The sequence below is a fragment of the Thunnus maccoyii genome, chromosome 5 (assembly GCF_910596095.1).
Source record: "Thunnus maccoyii chromosome 5, fThuMac1.1, whole genome shotgun sequence".
Taxonomy (NCBI): domain Eukaryota; kingdom Metazoa; phylum Chordata; class Actinopteri; order Scombriformes; family Scombridae; genus Thunnus; species Thunnus maccoyii.
Genome location: NC_056537.1, coordinates 13766151 through 13785430, shown reverse-complemented (window position 1 = coordinate 13785430; position 19280 = coordinate 13766151). Strand labels below are relative to the sequence as shown.

Here is a 19280-nt window from a genome sequence, read left to right as displayed (position 1 = left end):
GTTCACATTAGGATTATTTTCATTATCAATCAATCTGGATATTATTTTCTTGATTAATTGTTTTGTCGAAAAAATGTCAGAAAATTGTGAAAAATGCCTGTTGTAATTTCTTAGAGCCCATGGTGATGTCTTTGTATTTCTTTTTTTGTCTGATCAACAGTTCAAAATCCAATGATTTTCAGTTTACTCAGTTTCATGTATGACACAGAAAAGCCTAAAACCCTCACATTTGAGAAGCTGCCACCAGCAAATGTTATTATTATTCAGTTATTAAATTAGTTGACGATTAATTTTCTGTCAGTCATTTTATCGTTTAATCGACTAATCGTTGCAGCTCTAGCTTACATTGTAACCTGGTGTGGACACTAGAATCAATAGATGCCAAAATATTTAATGTTGCTTTTACACTGTGCTTGCAGAGAAGCCAAGGTATGCGGAGAGCTGGGACTTTGAGGTGTCAGGCTCATCTTTCCTGCAGTTTGAGCTGAGTATGGGCTGCAGTAAGTCCACTTCATTTTCCCACGGTGTGCGGTTGGAGTACTCCACAGACTGTGGTCGTCACTGGTCCCTCATCACCCCAGAGTGTGTTCCCCCAGCTATCGGCTGTGCTGGTTACACTCAGAGTTCCATCTATACCTCAACTCAGTACAAACACTGGAGGAGGATCACTGTGTACCTGCCCAGCGCTGCTAAGTACGTCTTTTTGACTGTTTATTCCCCAAATTAGTAGACAATATTGACTTATTAGCTGCATTCACACCTAAAGTTCTATTTGTCTATAATTTGCTGCTGAATCCTCCAGCTCCCCCAGAACTCGTTTCCGTTGGATCCAAACCCATTTCACCCCAGGGGCCGAAGGCTGGGCTCTGGATAACGTATTACTTGCGCCTGGTTGCCCATGGATGTGCTCTGGTCATGGTCTGTGTGATAACGGACGCTGTGTGTAAGTAAAACTAGCTTGTATGCACAGCTGATGGATTTTAATCTTTGGCTATTTTTACACTTATTTTTTGTGTATATATGTGTTATATGTTTTCTCTGATTCTAACACAGGTGTGATAAGGGTTATGGAGGGGCACATTGTGTGCCCTTGGCCCCTCTGCCATCTGTACTGAGAGAGGACTTTAATGAGAACCTGCAGCAGGAAACCTGGCCTGAGGTGTACGGAGCAGAGAGAGGAACTCTGAGTGGAGAGCCTCTTAAATCTGGCACTGCCCTTATTTTTAAAGGGGTATGGGACATAAACATCTTGCAGAAAACACTCAGTGTTAACAATACAACTGCATCACATAGCCACAGTTTTAAATCTTAAGATCACTAACTGGTCTGAACTGAATAATATAATCCCTGTTTGTTTGTTTGTTTGCAGGATGGTCTGCGTATGATAGTGTCACGAGATCTGGATTGTACAAACACTCTCTACATCCAATTCTCATTCAAATTCATCACAAAAGGTAATACATAACTGACTGGTTTGGTTTGGTTTGGTTAAGTTAAACTGTAATTTTGTGTAACATGAATTAAAATGTTTTTGTTATAGTTAATCTTGTGGTCTTTTCTAGGTGTCCCAGAGCGCTCACACTCAGTGCTGCTGCAGTACTCGGTGAACGGAGGTATCAGCTGGCTGCTGTTGGATGAGTTTTACTTCCCAGCTTCCACTGACACTCTGTTCCTCCACTTGCCGCTGCCAGCCAGCGCTCAGACCAACGCCACCCGGTTCAGACTTTGGCAGCCTTACAACAGTGGTAAGTGGACAGCAGCACTAACCAAAACCTACTCAAATAACTGATATAATTTTCCTTTTCACCTCTCTTTTATCTGTTTCTTTTGTCAGTGTTCACACTTCTTTTATCTCATTCATTATTACTGTACTTTTTCCATCTTCCTCTTGATTCTCCCTCCTTTCCTCTTCAATCTGTATCTGTGACTTTAATTTATGTCTTCAGGTCTCCTCTTCTTTCCTCCTCTCTTGTAACAGTAATGTGATCACATTTACAATTTCCCAATTACACAGCCATCCTCAAGCCAAATTCCCAGAGTGAATGTGTAATAATCTCCACATTGTTATGTCCTTCAGGTAAGAAGGAGGAGGTGTGGGTGATAGATGATCTCATCATTGATGGCAGCTCCTTACACAACCCACCGGTAGTTGTAGACAGCTTTGAGGAAGGCCCCAACGAGTCAAACTGGCTGTTCTTTCCTGGGGGAAACACAGGCCTCTACTGCCCTTACCAGAAGACTGGCCTGTAAGAAAAAAAAGCACTTAACTTTGAATGTTGGCAATGACAATGTCTTGTTTTGCATATTCAGTATTTATATAATCTCTGAGCCCAATGGTGATAAAATTTGCAAAAAGATGTTTTTATCCTTGACTAATCCTTGTGTTTGTGTGTGTGTGTGTGTGTTTGTGTGTTGCAGGGAGGAGGATGAGTCAGCCATGGTGTTTGTCTCCAGTGAGCTTGGAGAACACTCCATTACCACCAGGGACATTGACGTAAATGAGAACACTATCATCCAGTTTGAGGTACACAAACACAGCCTTGATGACTTTTTTTCTAAAGCAATCATAATGCTTAATCATTCAAAACATAAATCAGTGCTCGTCAGCCGCTCCTTCCACTGTTGGTTTGTGGGAAGATGGAATAGTGGCCATGAAAAACTTCCTACTAAGAAATGACTAATCTACTTTTTAGTTTCTCTCTTGACCTATCATTACATTATGCATAGATTTATTATCTCAAATCCTGTATTTTCTATTTTATTTTCCCATGCAGGGGAAGGGATGGAGGGTGGGAGAAGTGGGGGACGGGAGTGGGTTAGGTGTTCTTGGGCAATGTAAATTGTTTTATGTTGAATGACTGCCTGACTGCCCAACAAAATCAATAAACACTGAATTACAAAAATAAATAAATCAGTGCTTGTCATCTTTGCTGATGTTGTGTATATTTATGTCTATCCAGATTAATGTGGGCTGCACAGCTGAGAGCTCCTCTGCCCACCCGGTGCGTCTTGAGTTCTCACGGGACTTTGGTGCCACTTGGCACCTTCTGGTGCCCCTGTGTGCTGGTGGGCCCCAACCCTCCTCACTATGCTCCACAGAGCTCCACCCTGCCAGCATCTATTTCCCTGGTACAACTCAGGGCTGGAGGAGGGAGGTCATCCACTTTGGCAAGCTGCGTCTCTGCGGGTAAGCACCATCATGATACACCATCTACAGAAAAAATAAAATAAAACATGGGAAACTTTTTCAAATTCAATTGAAATACTTTTAATATGCTTACAATATGCTTCTGTTTATTTCTATCTCTCTCATGTCCCTACAGTTCAGTGAGGTTCCGTTGGTATCAGGGTTTCTTTTCAACTGGTTCTGCTCCTCCGACATGGGCACTAGACAATGTCTACATTGGTCCACAGTGTCAGGACATGTGCAATGGCCATGGAGCCTGTGTGGGTGGCACCCACTGTGTGTGTGACCCCGGCTACTCTGGACCTGACTGCTCTGTGCCTGACACTCCTAACCCTGACTTCCTCAAGGAGGACTTTGAAGGTAAACCGACATCATACAAAAAGTTAACAGGAAGTGTATTGTTTGTTGTACATAATGTGGATGAGGGACAGTAGATGGATTATGCAACTGTATAGTATTTATTGATCAGTCAGAGAGATTAAAAGACTAAAACTGATCATGTGGTCATTACACTGTTACAAATTCTCATTCATCTATAATTCCCTCAAAATGTAGTATATGTTTTTGATTATTTGGCAGAGTAAGGTGAATGTTAAGGACCCCTTCAAGAGTTTAAGTCTCTTTTTATTTTGGATTTTTTTAACATTAAAATAATGCTGTTGTGTGCCTTATTTAATACTTGATTGTTCTTCATTCAATGCTGATGTTTTCATACTGTATGTATTCTTTAAAGCACTTTATAATACATTTTTGATTAGTATACAATAAGTAAAGGACTACATTTTTTTCTCTTTTTTGTTAATATTTGATGGATTTATGATTATGTTTCAGTTTTAATACTACATGTAATTGTTTTGTGTGTATGTTTTTGTGCATACATGTTTACTTCAGGGGGAGCTGTGGATGCTGAGCGTTTCAGACTGCTGAGTGGTGGTAAACCATCCAGGAAATGTGGAATCATGTCCAGCGGGAACCACCTGTTCTTCAGCGACGATGGCCTACGCATGTTGGTCACCAATGACATGGACCTGTCCAATGCCAGGTATAGTTACACCTACACATTGCAATTTCACACAATGTCCCAATATATTATACACAAATAAACCTTTAAATTGATGAGGTACAGTTGTAATAATCTCATGTGCTAATGGCTGTTATCGGCAGGTTTGTTCAGTTCTTCCTACGTCTGGGCTGTGGTAAAGCGGCTCCAGATCCTCGCTCCCAACCTGTTTTGCTTCAGTTTTCTGTGGACGGAGGTCTGACGTGGGGCCTGCTCCAAGAATTTCTCTTCAGCAACAGCAGTAATCAGGCTCGATTGGTGGCCCTGGAAATCCCACTGCGTGCTCGCACCCCTTCCACTCGTCTCCGCTGGTGGCAGCCCACTGAGAACGGACACTTTTACAGCCCATGGGTCATTGACCAGGTAGTGAGCAAGGAGAGGAACCACCCATTTCCTTCATTAATCCATCCATTCAGCCATCAGTCTTTAAGTCATTTCTGCTCAAGCATGGGAACACCATAGCTGATATCCATCTAAACTTTCTTTCATTCTTTCATCCTTCCCTTCTGATGAATCCCACGTGAATGTACAGCATTTTCCACTTTCTTCTCCTCTGTCCATTAAATATCAGCAAACAATTATCTCTTTCAATTATCTTTGTCCAGGTTGTGGTAGGTGGCAGCGCCAGTGGCTGGGGGCCTCTGGAAGATGATTTCTCTTCAATCGATGGACGCTCGTGGCTCCTCCACCCTGGAGGAACCCGGATGCCTGTGTGTGGCTCAGATGGGCCTGCTTTCGCATTCATAGAGAAGTCCAACACTCGCTATGCTGTTACCACTGACATCAGTTTGGGTCCTGATGCCTTCATCCAGTTTGACTTTTCTGCCTCCTGCTCTGTCACCAACTCCTGCTACTGTAAGCAATAAGAAGCATGAATAAGGCATAATTATTGTCTGTATGTAAGAGTGATGTGAGAGAACAGTAGATGTTCAATGCGTATTATATTGAATTCATTAGTTCTCAGATATGTTTCTAAGTAAATCAGACATCTATAATGAAAGACTTTTAAACTAAGATGTTGACATGAAAGAACTCTTCACATTCTATAGTTAAGACTTTCAGCAGTTTATGCTTGTTTGCAGTTTCATGAATATGTGTAACACTGATAATTGTGTCCTAACTAGTAATTCTCTTTTTTTTTTTCTCCACAGCCGTAGAACTGGAGTACTCTCTGGATCTAGGTCTGACCTGGCAGCCTGTGGTCAGAGACTGTCTGCCAACAAGCCCTGACTGTTCTTCTTACACCCTGCAGCGGCTGCTGGTTTCTGACACGTACAACAAGTGGGGCCGTATTACCCTGCCAATCCCATCATATGCAAGGTCAGCACTGCCCTGGACTTGACTCAGACAAATGGACAAACTTGCATTGCTTATAACATATCCTGATTCAGTAGTATACTCTAATTATGAAAAGTAGCCGTGGTGTAGCTGCCCCTATGTAAAGTTACACATTCTGATACAAATGAGTAAATACAAAGTCAGGATTTATACTTTAATTCCCTACTATGTGATTTATTCTTAACTTATTCTATGCAATGTATCTGTGACTTTAATTTATGTCTTTAGGTCTCCAGCCACAAGGTTCCGTTGGTTCCAGCAGGCTCCCTTTGACAAGCAGCAGACCTGGGCTCTGGATAACCTCTACATTGGAGATGGCTGCCCAGATATGTGTTCTGGACACGGACGCTGCCAACAGAGCTCCTGTGTGTAAGTTGCAGGAGTCTTTTTCATGCATACACTAATGATTTTACTAGAAATGTCTTGAAGTATCCGCTGGAGTGTCAGCTGCTAGGAATGAGTAATAATATGTGAAAGTGAAATAGTTTTTTTTATCAAAATGCCCTGTTATGTTAAGCTTCGTGTAACTTTGTATGAAGTTACTTGAATGTATGTATTTGTATTGTTTATATATTTTGTATTTTATATTTTGTATATTGTTTATTTAAGTCAATAAATTAACTAACTAACTACAGTATAACTTGATGTTCCATTTGTCTTTGAATCCGATTATTTGTATCTGACCTTTCTCTCCAGGTGTGACCCAGAGTGGGGTGGAGAGTACTGTGACGAGCCTGTGGTTCCACTGCCCTCCCAGCTGAAAGACAGCTTCAGTCGAGCTCCGTCACTCAGCCACTGGCATATTCTCACCGGTGGGAAACTCAGCAGTGTGTGTGGTGCTGTGGCCTCTGGAGCTGCTCTGCACTTCAGTGGGGTAAGTATCGACTGCCTTTGTCATTTGCTTCGTTATTTCTTTTTTTCCCTCCTTCCCACATTGTTTTTTGCTTTCTTACAATATTTAATATTATGAAACTTGTCACATCCAGCGATGTAATGGAGGGTAAATGCAATTGAATGCATACATATTCTGAAATAGAATATTTACACACATGCTCTTCACTGGTTTACATGGATTAAAATGCTCAACACACTTTCCCTCTCACACTTTCTCTTTTTTAAAATGATCTTGATATCTTCATGAGAGCATGGGTTATGCAGTAACCTAACTTCCACTCATGCTATGTAAAGCCAGCAAAAAAATTGGCCAAATTGGCACTGATTAAATTTGGGGAAAACAGACACAGAGATGGTTCGACAAGATGTAGACATCCAGCATCATGTGAAAGGTGATGCTTCAAATATTAATCTGTTGAATAAAAGACCACAAAGTAAGTAGCTGTCAGCCCTTATTTACAGCTTAAGTTTTCCCAGGGCACTTTGGGCAGTGCTGCAAATGGATGCCTATTGACAGGCTGATCTTAATGTAGATGGACACCCTGCCAGAGAAACCTTTTAAGAGCGGTTGTTAAAAGTCTGGCATTTATCTGTATCAAGACTACTCTGGTTAAAGCTGAAACTTTCCCCCCATATAGTTATACATAAGTCAGTTTTATTATTCTGTTTATGTTCCAGGAATGCTCTCTGTAGTAAAAAGCAACATAGCACATCATGTTTTAAACTTTAAACTTGTTTCTGGAAGGATGATCCATAGATAAACAGTGAGAGAGACATATAGACAGACATCCATCCATCACAAGTCAGACTAGGCTTTAGCTACATTTCTCCATGTATCCGTGCACAGAGTTGCAGCCGTCAGCTGGTGACAGTGGACCTGAACCTGACCAACGCTGAGTTCATCCAGTTCTACTTCATGTACGGTTGCATGATCCCACCTAGCAACCGTAACCAGGGTGTGCTTCTGGAGTACAGCTTGAATGGAGGAATCAACTGGCATCTACTGACAGAGATCTTCTATGATCTGTACACAAAGCCCGGGTGAGTTCCTAGCATATTAACAACAGCCTGCGGATATGTGTTGTCATGGTGAAGGGTTTTTTCACAACTGAATTGAGCTGACCAACTGGTGCATTGTGGTAAAACTGAATATTAGCAGAGTGAAGCAGGATATCTGTGACTTTCTGTATGTTTTTGCCTGTGTTCAGGTTCGTGAATGTACTGCTGCCCCCTGCTGCCCGTCAGGAAGGAGTGCGTGTGCGCTGGTGGCAGCCACAGCATGAGGGGGCAGACCACAGTGATTGGGCTCTGGATAACGTCCTCATCGCAGGCTCAGACCCACGGGCACAGATCTCTGACACATTTGGTGGAGTGGCACTGCCCAACCATGAGCGAGCTCCTGCTGATGAGACCTCAGGAAGGATCGGTCAGCTGGGCGAACAGGAAGAAACACCCATAGGTACAGGAGAATTGGACTAGGGATCTGAATCAATGCTTCTATTAAACAATAATAAAAACAAATAATTTCATTTCATTTTATTGCTAAACACAATCTCTTGGTCTTATTTCTCTTTTTTTCTCTAAGTTTCTCTTTTTTCGTGTTTTTGATCTCAGTGAGCGATCATTGGTTGTTCTCAGAGGACTGCTCAGTGCAGCGTTTCTGCAGCTCTCCCGATGGGGTGATGGTGTGCGGCAGTGCTGATGGGAGAGAGGTCTATGCTGTCACACATGATATTGTTCCTGACAAGGGTTGGGTCATGCAGTTCAAGGTAACTAATAAGTCTAAAATGAAACATTCATCATAACAATTTGTTACTGTTATGTGATGTGTAACAGACTACACTACAGGACATCACATTGCGTATGAATTTAAATAGAAAGACCTATTCTCTATGATGGTGGAATTTACATTATTAATATGTGTGTGTTTATTTAGATTGCAGTAGGCTGCAGTGTGCCCGAGCGTCATGCAGACAGGCAGGTTCATGTTCAGTATTCAGTGGACTTTGGAGTGACCTGGAAGTACCTGGTGCCCCAGTGCCTCCCTGCTGACCCTCGCTGTGGAGGTCAGGTCTCCCAGCCATCAGTCTTCTTCCCTGCTGAAGGCTGGAAGAGGGCCGTCTATCCCCTGCCTGACAGCCTGGCCGACACGTAAGTCAGCCACATGCTTTCGACTAAACATACAGTAGTCCTTCATATTTAATGCTTCTTCATTGCATGCATAACCTAAATTATTGATAGATCGAATAATTGTTGTTATATGAATTATTAAAAGCATTGTCATATAAATCATGAAAATGGTATGCATGTATTTTGACTAACCTCTGTACATCACCAAAAACATTTAGCTTTGTTTTCCTGTCCCTTAGTGCGGTGCGGTTCAGGTTTTACCAGCAGCACTCAGACATTCAGTGGGGTGTGGAGAACTTTTACATTGGGCCAGCGTGTGACAGCCACTGTGGGGGACATGGAGACTGTTTGGATCAGCGCTGTCTCTGTGACCCAGGATTCACTGGACCAAACTGTTATGCCAGCACTGCTCTAAAGGTAGAGTCTGGCTCTCATTCAGTTTTTTTCAAAAATGAAATATGAATATGAAATGAAAAACAGTTTAGAAAAGTATATGATGAATTGAATTTATCTGTTTGAGATACTCCATCATTCAGGTATGTGTGTCTTTTTTCTGTAGGCATCTCTGAAGGAGCGATTTGACTGGGAAGGAGCAGCAGGCCCTCAGTGGCAGGTGCTGGAGGGCGGTAGGCCCTGTACAGACTGTGGTGTGTTGGTAGAGGGGACGGCCCTGTACTTTGGAGGGGCTGATGCCCGACAAGCTGTCACTGCTGATCTGGACCTCCGTGGAGCCAAGTCAGTACCTAACTTCTTCTAACTATCTTCAAATATTGTACTACTTTAAGTGCATTGACTCATTTTCTGTGGATAGGTTTGTGGAGTACTGGGCCAGGATTGGAAGTGAAGATAACATGACCATGTGCCACCGTCCAACTTGTCGTAAAGAGGGAGTGCTGCTGGATTACTCTACTGATGGAGGTACACTAACAACATGCATGCAGTGCATTGTGTATTTTTCTGTTTCTTCTTTCATTTTCTCAATCTGTCCATATCTGTTCCTCAGGTGTGTCCTGGACGCTGCTGCATGAGATGGACTATTTGAAGTATGTGTCAGTGAGGAGAGATTACATTGTCCTCCCAGAGGGAGCTCTGACCAATGCTACTCGTCTACGCTGGTGGCAGCCATTCACTATTTCCTCTGGCCTGGCCACCCCCAGCCTGGAAAGAGCCCAGTGGGCTATTGACAACATTTTGGTGGGGGGTTCAGACATCAATCCATCCACGCTGCTCGACACTTTTGATGATGGTGAGTTTGTTAATGTAATCAGTAGGTGAAAACTTAGATGACAACTACATGATCAGTCAAGAATCACTTTGAAACTTCCTCTTCTTTTTGCTTCTTTGCCATTCACTAGAGGGTGTTTCTCATGAGGAAAGCTGGAGTTTCTACCCTAACGCTGTGCGTACAGCTGGTTTCTGTGGGAACCCATCGTTCCATCTGTACTGGCCAAACAAGAACCAAGACAGGACACACAACATCCTGGCCACTCGAGAACTCATAGTGCAGCCTGGATATATTTTACAGTTCAAGGTATAATACTGCCAGACGGCCAAATAGCTAAAATAACAGCTGTCATTCGTCTTGTACATGATGGCTTAAGTCCTTTCCATCTCTCTCGCTGCTGCAGATTGTTGTTGGTTGTGAGGCAGACACCTGTGAAGACCATCATTCTGTCCTGCTGCAGTACAGGAAGGATGCAAGGTAAATAAAACAAAACAATGAGAGACCCCAAAAACATTAAACAACTGAACATACTTAAACAACTTAAAAAACTAAACATACTTTTTTTTTTAAAGCAACATAATTTCACTGTTATGAAACAACCACACACAATGTACCTTGCTTGTCTGACCTCATTTTCTTATTTATGGTGTATCATTCCTATTCCAGGGAACAGCCAAATCGTAGTCAGCGCATGAAGATTTTTCCAGCTATGGTGGAAATAGACATGAATTAATAAGCTGTTTTAACACCAACAGCCCCTGGTCATAAACCAGTACCTGACCTGACAACCAGTCAGAACAGGTGGTACCATGAAAGGATCTAAAACATCATTGTTAAATGTCAGGTTTTAGAAATCCAGCAGCAATAGTTTGACTCTACATGCGTCATTAACTGTGTAGATTATTACCTTTTAAATATAATTTGAAATGTTTATTTTGTTCACAAGGTGCATTTTACATGGACAATTTTCAGCTCTCACTCTCTCCTCTCAGGTCTGACTCGTGGCAGCTGGTACAGTCTGAGTGCCTCCCCTCTTCAGTCAACAACGTGGGCTGCTCTCCCTTCCAGTTCCATGAGTCCACAATCTACAGTCCAGTCAACAGCTCAACATGGACCAGGGTCACTGTCCAACTGCCTGACCATGTGTCCTCAGGGTAGGAGGCACACATTTAACTTTAGTGATTAACAGTGGAACATAACATGACTTCACACTGGTGCCTTTTTGTCTACATTTTTACACATATAAGCAGAATCATGTGCAACACTTCTCTCTGTTGCAACAGTGTAAATGGACTGGATTTATTTAGCACCTTTTTAGTCTTCTGACCACTCAAAGCACTTTTACACTACATGCCACATTCACCCATTCACACACACATTCATATGCTGATGGCAGAGGCTGCCATGCAAAGTGCCTGCTCATCAAGAGGAGTTTCTAATCATTCACACACACTCACACCGCCTACCTTTTGTGATTTGTTGTATATTTCCAGGGCTACACAGTTCCGCTGGATTCAAATGGAGGGGACAGGAGAGCGGCAGAGCTGGGGAGTGGACCATGTTTACATTGGGGAGGCTTGCCCAAGGCTCTGCAGTGGCCACGGCTACTGTACAAATGGAGTGGTCTGCATCTGTGATGAGGGACACCATGGTGGGCCATGAACAGCATATTATATTCAAACACAACACAACACACATTCAGTTCTTTAGCATTTATACTGTTCAGCAGAAATGTGTTAGGTGGATATATGTTATGTTTGTGTTAAATGATGTAGGTGAACAAAGTGAAAAGATAAAAAGGAGCAAAGTGTTTCCATGTAATCGAGACAGTCCATCACAATTGCTGAAAGAAATGAACTGTTTTTCTTTCATTTTACAATCAATGTCAACCCCATCATGAACAATTATATTCCCCCAATTTCGTCACCCTCCCTCTGCTTCCTCTTCTCTTTTTCTTTCCTGAACAGGTGATGACTGCTCCCTTTCCAGCAGTGACCTGCCCAGTTCCATCAAGGACAACTTTGAGTCAGGCAGTGTGTCTCAGGAGAGCTGGCAGCTGATCCAGGGTGGTGGAGTGGGCAGCGGCTGTGGGCAGCTGTCACCGCACGCCCATGGAGACTCACTCTACTTCAATGGCTGTAAGATGAGGCAGGCTGTTACCAAACCGCTGGACCTCACTAGAGCCAGGTACAGGTATTACCAAAATAAACTTAAACTAATTATGCACACATAAACCTACCTACCTCATTAGCTGCAGTTAAATTTCATCAAATTTAGGAATATTATAGTAAATCTGTAATGTCAATGGGAATTTCTTTCTCTAACTTTCTCCCTTTACCATCCCTTCTCTGTCTCCCTACAGTAAGATCATGTTTGTGCTGCAAATCGGCAGCGTGGCACAGACAGACAGCTGTAACATAGCTCTGGACCAGGCTGACACAGTAGATCGAGCTGTGCTGCTGCAATACAGTGTCAACAATGGAGTCAGCTGGCACGTAATCGCCCAGCACCAGCCCAAAGACTTCATAAAGGCTCAGAGAGTCTCCTACAACATTCCACTGTGAGTGATGCATAGAGACATACAGAGACATGCAGATAGACACTCCATTTAAACTGAATGATATTTTGATAAGGCGCCATTTATAAAGGGTTTGTAAGTTTTAACTAAAGGCTTTAACAGTGTTACTAAATTCTTCACCAATGCTTTATTAATGTAAAGGATTTTCTAATAAGCCATCCACTAACATTACTAAATTATCTGCAATTATACATCTTAATAAGTAATTAATAAAGGGTTTTAAACCATCACTTCCAACTTATAAACCCTTTAAAAAGGCCTTATTAGATAGTGGACAGTTTAAACCAGTGTAAACACCATTTGGCTGGCATGAGGTTACTGATATACTTGTTGACCCTCACAAGCTTACTCTTATCTCACAATGTTTCCATGGTCTCTGCAGAGAGGCGAGGGTTAAAGGGGTGATGCTGCGATGGTGGCAGCCACGCCACGACGGTGCGGGACATGACCAGTGGGCGTTGGACCATGTGGAAGTAGTTCTGTGAGTACCCAATTCCCAGCCAGCCCCCGGCACCCCAGACTGGCCCCCAACAGAGCCCCAATCTGCCCCTGCCTCTACCTCTGCCTCAGCATCACCTATAGAAATGGTCCCATCTATTCCACACAAACACAAGAATACAATTCACACATAGACATGAGCCACATCTACATGTGTTCTGCCTACCTACGACCTACAATAAACTTCTCAGCAGTCAGTTGTTTATATTCTCATCACGGTTTCTTAGTGTCAGACAAGCAGAGTAGAAAAATTACTGCAGTGTGCTTTGCTTTGAAGGGTTCTGTTTGTGGATGGCTGTTTTGTGTACAACAGATTAACTCCTGCTGTCAAATCATCATATTTTCAGTGTCTTGTAGAAGCCGTGCATCTCCCAGATAAAAATGAAATGTCTGCATTTCCATAAAATGTGTTTAAATGTCTTGAGACATATAATACTTAAAGCCTTAAAAGGTCTTAGATTTAGATTTAGATAAAGTCATAAATTTCAAATTTATTAAAATGTTATTTGTTTTTGTACTGAAGCACTCAGTAGATGTGAAGCAGTCATTCACATATCTGTTCATTAATGTATTCACTTATTTACAGTTATTCTATCTGCCTCCAGTGGCCCTTAAAGGTTATGGCAGAGAGCACTTAACTAAGACCAAACTCCTCTGTACAATACTGGAAACTGTGAGGGTGGCTTCACATCTATGACACTATGTGTTTGTTCTACTGTCACGTCAGTGTTGTCAGACAGACCCACAGTCTGGTGTATTCTTGTTTTAATGTTCCCAAAAATGGTCCAATATTTCCTTTTACTGGGAGTAAAAAGGTTCTTACAAATTCTTAAATTTGATTTGATAGAACTTGCCCTGTACTGGTTCACTGATTATCTCTCTTTCTTTCCATTTTTACTATTTTATTAGCATTTTAGTTTGTCACCGGGATCATTAAACATTTTCTCCACGTGGAAGACAATTCCAGTTCTCAAATAGACCTTAAAAATGACAAAACTGGAGATTCTGCAGGGCACTGAAGATATCATATACATGGCCTATATTCAGCTAGCATATTCTTAATATGACAATGTCATAAAGCATTTTGAATGCATTTTCTGCATGTTGCTGTGGGTATCAGAGCAATATTCCATCTGATGTGGGTGATGATTGTTCATTCAGATGTATACCCAATGCATTTCAAATGCTGCATACAACAGTCATATAAGGCACTTCATGTACAGTTGATACACATACAAAACTGCACACATACACACTTATGCCTAACCTGAGCTGTCCCCTGGTCTATGTGGCCGTGACCTGTCCCACTCCCTCCCTTGCACTCGCACGGTTTTCAACAGTGTCTGCTGAAAAGAGTGATCGTAATCCTCACACTTTGCTCTGTTTATTTCTCTCTGTTCACCACTCCTCCACTCCTTCACACATTCTTCCTCTCACTCCTTCTCCTGCTCAATCTTTTCTTTTGCTCCACACGCCTTTCCTCCCTGCTGCTTAATGTCACTGACGTGTTTGATCATGTGCTCACTCCTCTGCTTGTGCTGCATCTTATCCTACCTTACTTCATCCTCCTCACCCTTCTTTTTCCTTACTTTCTTCCTTTCTTTCCATCTTTCCTTCCTCCAAACTCCCTCTTTGCCTCTTTCTCTTTTTCTTCTCCCATTCTGGCATTATACAACGGATGGATTACTGCTGTATATCTTGCTCTGTCTTCACCTCTACCTGTGGTTTTCTCTCACTGTCCCTTCATCTGTGTTACATTTCTCTGCTGTCTCTCACTTAATCTCCACCAACCCAACTTCTCTTCTGCTCCCAATTCTTCTCTCATCGTCTTTCTTCTTCATTCTCTCTGTCTTCCCACTCACTCTCACTTCTTCTTTGAACCTCTGACTATTTTTCTGCCTCTCCTCTCTCTTCCCTTCTCCCCACTTTGGGCCCCTGCCTCCCCAGGCCGGGGCTCTTACCCCCCCAGACCTTTCTGCGAGACAGCAGCCCTCTCCTCCTGCCTCCCCCCTCTCGCGCTCTAACCTCTGCTCTCTTCTGTATTCTGCTCCCTCTGGCATGGCTGTAGTGTCAGGTAAGTTCTCCGCCTCTTCCTGAATGCAGCCCCCTCCCTCACCCCCCTCCAGACCCTTCTTCTCCTTATTACACTGCGCACACCCTCCCTCAGTTTCACTCAACACCCAGCACTCCTCATCATCATTACGGTCATCTCCATGCTCTTGCTTTAACTTGAGCCCCAGGAAGGTCAAAAAGCAGGCCAGCAGCTCACAGTGTCCAGGTGGAGGCTCGCTGACAAAATGATCTAACACACAGATCTGCAGAAACAGCTCTCAGCACAGAAAGATTAACAATATTCATTATAACACAGTGGATGGAGGGATAAGCAGAGCAGTGAAATATTAAGGTGGTGGCAAAATTTGTATCTCACAATTTTGAAGCGTGTTCCCTAAAACCCAACATCACCACATGAGAGAGAAATCATGTTAAAAGGGACCTATTATGCTCATTTCCAGCTCTATATATTTATTCTGGGACTCCACTAGAGTAGTTTTGCATGATTCTCAGTTCAAAAAACTCCTTATTTATCGTATACTGGTCTTTTATGCAGCCCCTCAGTTCAGCCTCTGTCTCTTAACAGGCAGTCTTAGCTCCTGTCTCTTAAAGGACCCCCTCCTGATGAGCCCACTCTGTTCGATTGGTCAGCTCTCTGGAGGCCTGCTGAAGGGCAGTCGTATCAGAGTCCTGTTAAGTTATTGTTGATGCAAACCCAACATTTCCTGCTTTACTGCGTCATATTAGAAGCTTTTAAATGACTAAATAAATGGAGACTTTTATTGTGAAGAATTTACAGGAAATTAAACATGTTCCTTACCAAATTAGCAGAGCTTCGGCACTAAAAAAATTAGTCAACACAACATTATATTGAGATATTTGAAGCTCTTTGTTCACCAGATCACTTATGAATAATTCAGGGGGGAATAGTACAAGCAGAAACAGTCGCAGTGATGATCGCGTTTGATGAAGATGCAGATGACCAGCACATCTCTAACAGGTAAACAACTTATTTTACTTTGCCTGCTGTGTAATGGAAAAAGACTCACAGCATGCCAGCTTGGTGTGACAAAGCCCAAAACAATGGAAAAACACCATAACGTTCGCCGAGCAGTCAATGTTCAGAGCAGTCTGAAGCCAGTGCGTTTTGCTCACAGGGATAACTTCTACATACATTTACCTCATTATTTGACAATTTTGCCACGTTCAATATGAACATCCGACATTGTAGCATTATATATATGACTGGAAATAAGGAAAAGCATAATAGGTCCCCTTTAAGTGGCTTTGATTTTGAATGTGCAGTTTACATACTCCTTGAGACATTTTTGGTGTAACAATTTACACAAATGTCAGTGGTATTGTGTTTGTGTGTATATGTGTGATGTAATCCATCACTAAACCTTTATGTTTGTTTTGTTCTTGCTACCTCCTCTATGAGAATGCATTCTACTGTTTTTGACCTGGCTGCTAATTTACAAGCTGACACACACAATTCAAGGGTCCTACATTAAAAAAAAAGAGCACTGTTTGTAGGTCCAGCATTTATTTCACTCAAGCCCAAGCACTGAAAGACTTTTTTTCATTCATACATCAACATCAGCTTTAATGTGGGGCATCTTGCACCATTAAATCCAAATGAAGAAACGTGTGACTGGAGAGTTTCATCCAACTATCCTCCTCCATCCAGTTCCCTGCATGGCTTTATGGATCGACTGTTGCGACAGATCTCCATCCCTTTTTTCACTCATGGCTGTCTGTCTGTCTTTGGACAACAACATGACCCTGAGCCAGGAGCTCCCTTCTCACTGCCCTCTGGTTTTTGACCAAAAATCAGAAACCTATAAGCGTGCACGCACAAACACTCCATAACTTAAATACATCCAGTTTACTAGTTATGCCTCACATTCGCCTTCACACTTCTACCTTCACTGCATCAACCATCACACACACACACACACACACACACACACACACACATCATCCCCAACCCTCCCCCACCCCTCCTGATCCCCAACCCCCCACCCGCTTCGCAGAGGCCCCTGCCTGCCCTGGCTGCACTCCTGGCTCACTGGCACCGCCCTGCTGGATGGAAGAGGCAATGAACAGGCTAAACAAGAGCGATCTTTCGCAGCTTTTCTTTGTGTCTCTTAGTTTCAAAACCACCCCTTCTCTGCTCACTACCATGCACTTTTATGACTTTGTTTTAGTTATTTTTCTTTTCTCCCAGTGATGGCTGTTAACTCTGACCTCAAACACTCAGTGTCAGAGTTTCCCTCTAGTATGTTGTAGTATGTTCGTAGATTCTGTGTCCCATGTCTTGTCCTGTGACATTTGGTTTGCCATTGGATACATGTAGCTAGTTCTACCGCCATGTTCACTGTCTAGCTGCCTCTCATTTGTGCAGAACATAAACAAGAGTTTTGTAGAGTAGTGCCACCCATTTTCCGAGCCATGAGACCCATAGAGCTGTTGAGTGTTTGAGGTTATGGCTGAAACATGGTTAAAAATTCCAGCATGAACCAGGATGTGAGAGAGTACAGAAGCTGCATTTGACCATTTGTGTGTTTGCGTGCATGGATGAGAGTGTGTGCATGGGAATGTGTGGATTTTTAGTGCCTTTTTCTCAATCATTAATGTTCACACTCCTCTTTTCCCTCCCTCTTTCACTGTCTTTGTATCCCTGCAGCACCCGTAAACAAAACTACATGATGAACTTTGCCAGACAGACCGGCGTGCGCCACTACTACAGCCGCAAGCGGCGGGCACTGCGACAGCATGCCTGAACACACCAAGAAGGGATTCGCCCTTTGACCTGCCAATCACACATCGACCCGCCACACACATCCTTTTTCTCCTGATGACATATCGCCCTGTCGAGTCCCATACACCAGTGGATTCCAGTCAGCCTTAGACTACCCTTACCCCTCTCCCACTACCCTCTGCCAGAAACACGGGCCATCCAATCAGTTTACGCTCCAGCCAAACAAGGCCTTCCCAACCACATGAGTCGGCGGGAATGAAAGGAAAGAAAGGAGTGAAGCAGCCATTTTGTTTACTTTTTTCCATGGACAGTCGGGGTTTCTAGTTGTTTTCTAAATGTTGCTGTGGTTCCTCTGATTCCTGTTCCCACCTGCGACATCCCTCCATCTGGCTTACCTCCCCGTCACTCCACCTTCCTCTCCTCACCCTCCTTTTCCTACCACACTGTGAAATTGAGAGATAATATATCACTGCTGAACTGACCAGCCGATTGGAGTTTCCTCCCAGTACCACTGAGCCGCCAGGGGGAGGACCGCTCCACTGCCGCCAACCAGTACGCCAGGAGAGAAAGACCACGACGATGATACTGACCATTAAGAGGAAAAACAGTGACAAAGAAACTAAAAAAAAAAAAGAAAAAGGAAAAAAAAGAAAACTGTGTTCTTGCTGTTCTGTGTGTCTGTGGGTTCTTTTTGTGATGAGTTGACTGTGGTGTTCTGTTCATTTGTTTGTTCGTTTTCTACTAATTCATATGCTTTTAAGGAGGGAGGGGAGGGGGGTGCTGGGTTCTGTTTCCTTTTCTTCGTTTATCTGGAACGGATGTGGGCAGGGCGGAAAAAGCCCAGCCTCTACAGTAAAAAGGAACAAAAGAACGATTTGCACGATGGGGAAAGGAGAAAATAAGAAAAAATTAAAGACTGAACAATGATTTTTGTTTTTTTTATCATTTTTTATATATGTTGGTTCCCGAAAATACAGATATTTATGGTAAATGGTTCTTCACGTAACCTATTTAAGATGCACTGTGCGTGAAATGTATGTTATTTTCTAGTGTTAAGTTATTAGGCAGTCGAGTCAGGCTCTCAGACTGCATCATCTCCCCTCTTCCTTCTCTTCCCTCTTCTCTTGTGCTGTTTCCCCATCCCCACCCCCCCACCCCTCTCTCTGCTGATTTCTGATACCTGGAGGTGAGGCTCTATTAGTGTTGTTTTTTGAAGTCTGTGTAATATGGACCCTCTGCCCTCAGTGTAACTCCAGTATAGCAATCTCCTGTATATATATGTATATCCACTATGGGGAGACCCAGCAGCCTTATAAAAGGGAAATAAAGAACTGTCCAAACCTCATACTGTACACATTGCTTGAGCTGCTCTTTTTCACACTTAGGATAAGAAGGATAAGACTGGCGTTATTCTATACTTTTTGTTGTCAAAATCCCATGACAAGGCCAAGACCATATAAATCCTGCTCTCAATAATTTTCAACTTAATCACCCTGTCTGTGACCTTTAGCCCCAAGCCCAATTGTTCCTGCCGAAGACATACATCTTTAAAAA

At 42.9% G+C, this 19280-nt stretch overlaps 1 protein-coding gene across 1 annotated transcript in view; it reads left to right on the top strand.

Moving 5' to 3' along the window:
- reln (reelin) overlaps positions 1 to 19054 on the top strand; it is a 107211-nt gene extending 88157 nt beyond the window's left edge. The window contains exons 34-64 of the mRNA XM_042412964.1: positions 420 to 693; positions 803 to 943; positions 1054 to 1231; positions 1370 to 1454; positions 1563 to 1745; positions 2078 to 2246; positions 2419 to 2524; positions 2961 to 3187; positions 3324 to 3547; positions 4079 to 4229; positions 4352 to 4610; positions 4853 to 5102; positions 5399 to 5567; positions 5814 to 5954; positions 6282 to 6459; positions 7327 to 7520; positions 7688 to 7938; positions 8094 to 8248; positions 8416 to 8630; positions 8849 to 9026; positions 9169 to 9344; positions 9421 to 9527; positions 9613 to 9855; positions 9965 to 10140; positions 10238 to 10311; positions 10827 to 10988; positions 11328 to 11485; positions 11802 to 12021; positions 12197 to 12394; positions 12795 to 12893; positions 17652 to 19054. Coding sequence (XP_042268898.1) covers positions 420 to 693; positions 803 to 943; positions 1054 to 1231; positions 1370 to 1454; positions 1563 to 1745; positions 2078 to 2246; positions 2419 to 2524; positions 2961 to 3187; positions 3324 to 3547; positions 4079 to 4229; positions 4352 to 4610; positions 4853 to 5102; positions 5399 to 5567; positions 5814 to 5954; positions 6282 to 6459; positions 7327 to 7520; positions 7688 to 7938; positions 8094 to 8248; positions 8416 to 8630; positions 8849 to 9026; positions 9169 to 9344; positions 9421 to 9527; positions 9613 to 9855; positions 9965 to 10140; positions 10238 to 10311; positions 10827 to 10988; positions 11328 to 11485; positions 11802 to 12021; positions 12197 to 12394; positions 12795 to 12893; positions 17652 to 17748 — 5438 coding nt within the window. The 3' untranslated portion in view covers positions 17749 to 19054. The remainder of the gene's footprint in view (positions 1 to 419; positions 694 to 802; positions 944 to 1053; positions 1232 to 1369; positions 1455 to 1562; positions 1746 to 2077; positions 2247 to 2418; positions 2525 to 2960; positions 3188 to 3323; positions 3548 to 4078; positions 4230 to 4351; positions 4611 to 4852; positions 5103 to 5398; positions 5568 to 5813; positions 5955 to 6281; positions 6460 to 7326; positions 7521 to 7687; positions 7939 to 8093; positions 8249 to 8415; positions 8631 to 8848; positions 9027 to 9168; positions 9345 to 9420; positions 9528 to 9612; positions 9856 to 9964; positions 10141 to 10237; positions 10312 to 10826; positions 10989 to 11327; positions 11486 to 11801; positions 12022 to 12196; positions 12395 to 12794; positions 12894 to 17651) is intronic.
- Positions 19055 to 19280: the final 226 nt, after the last annotated feature.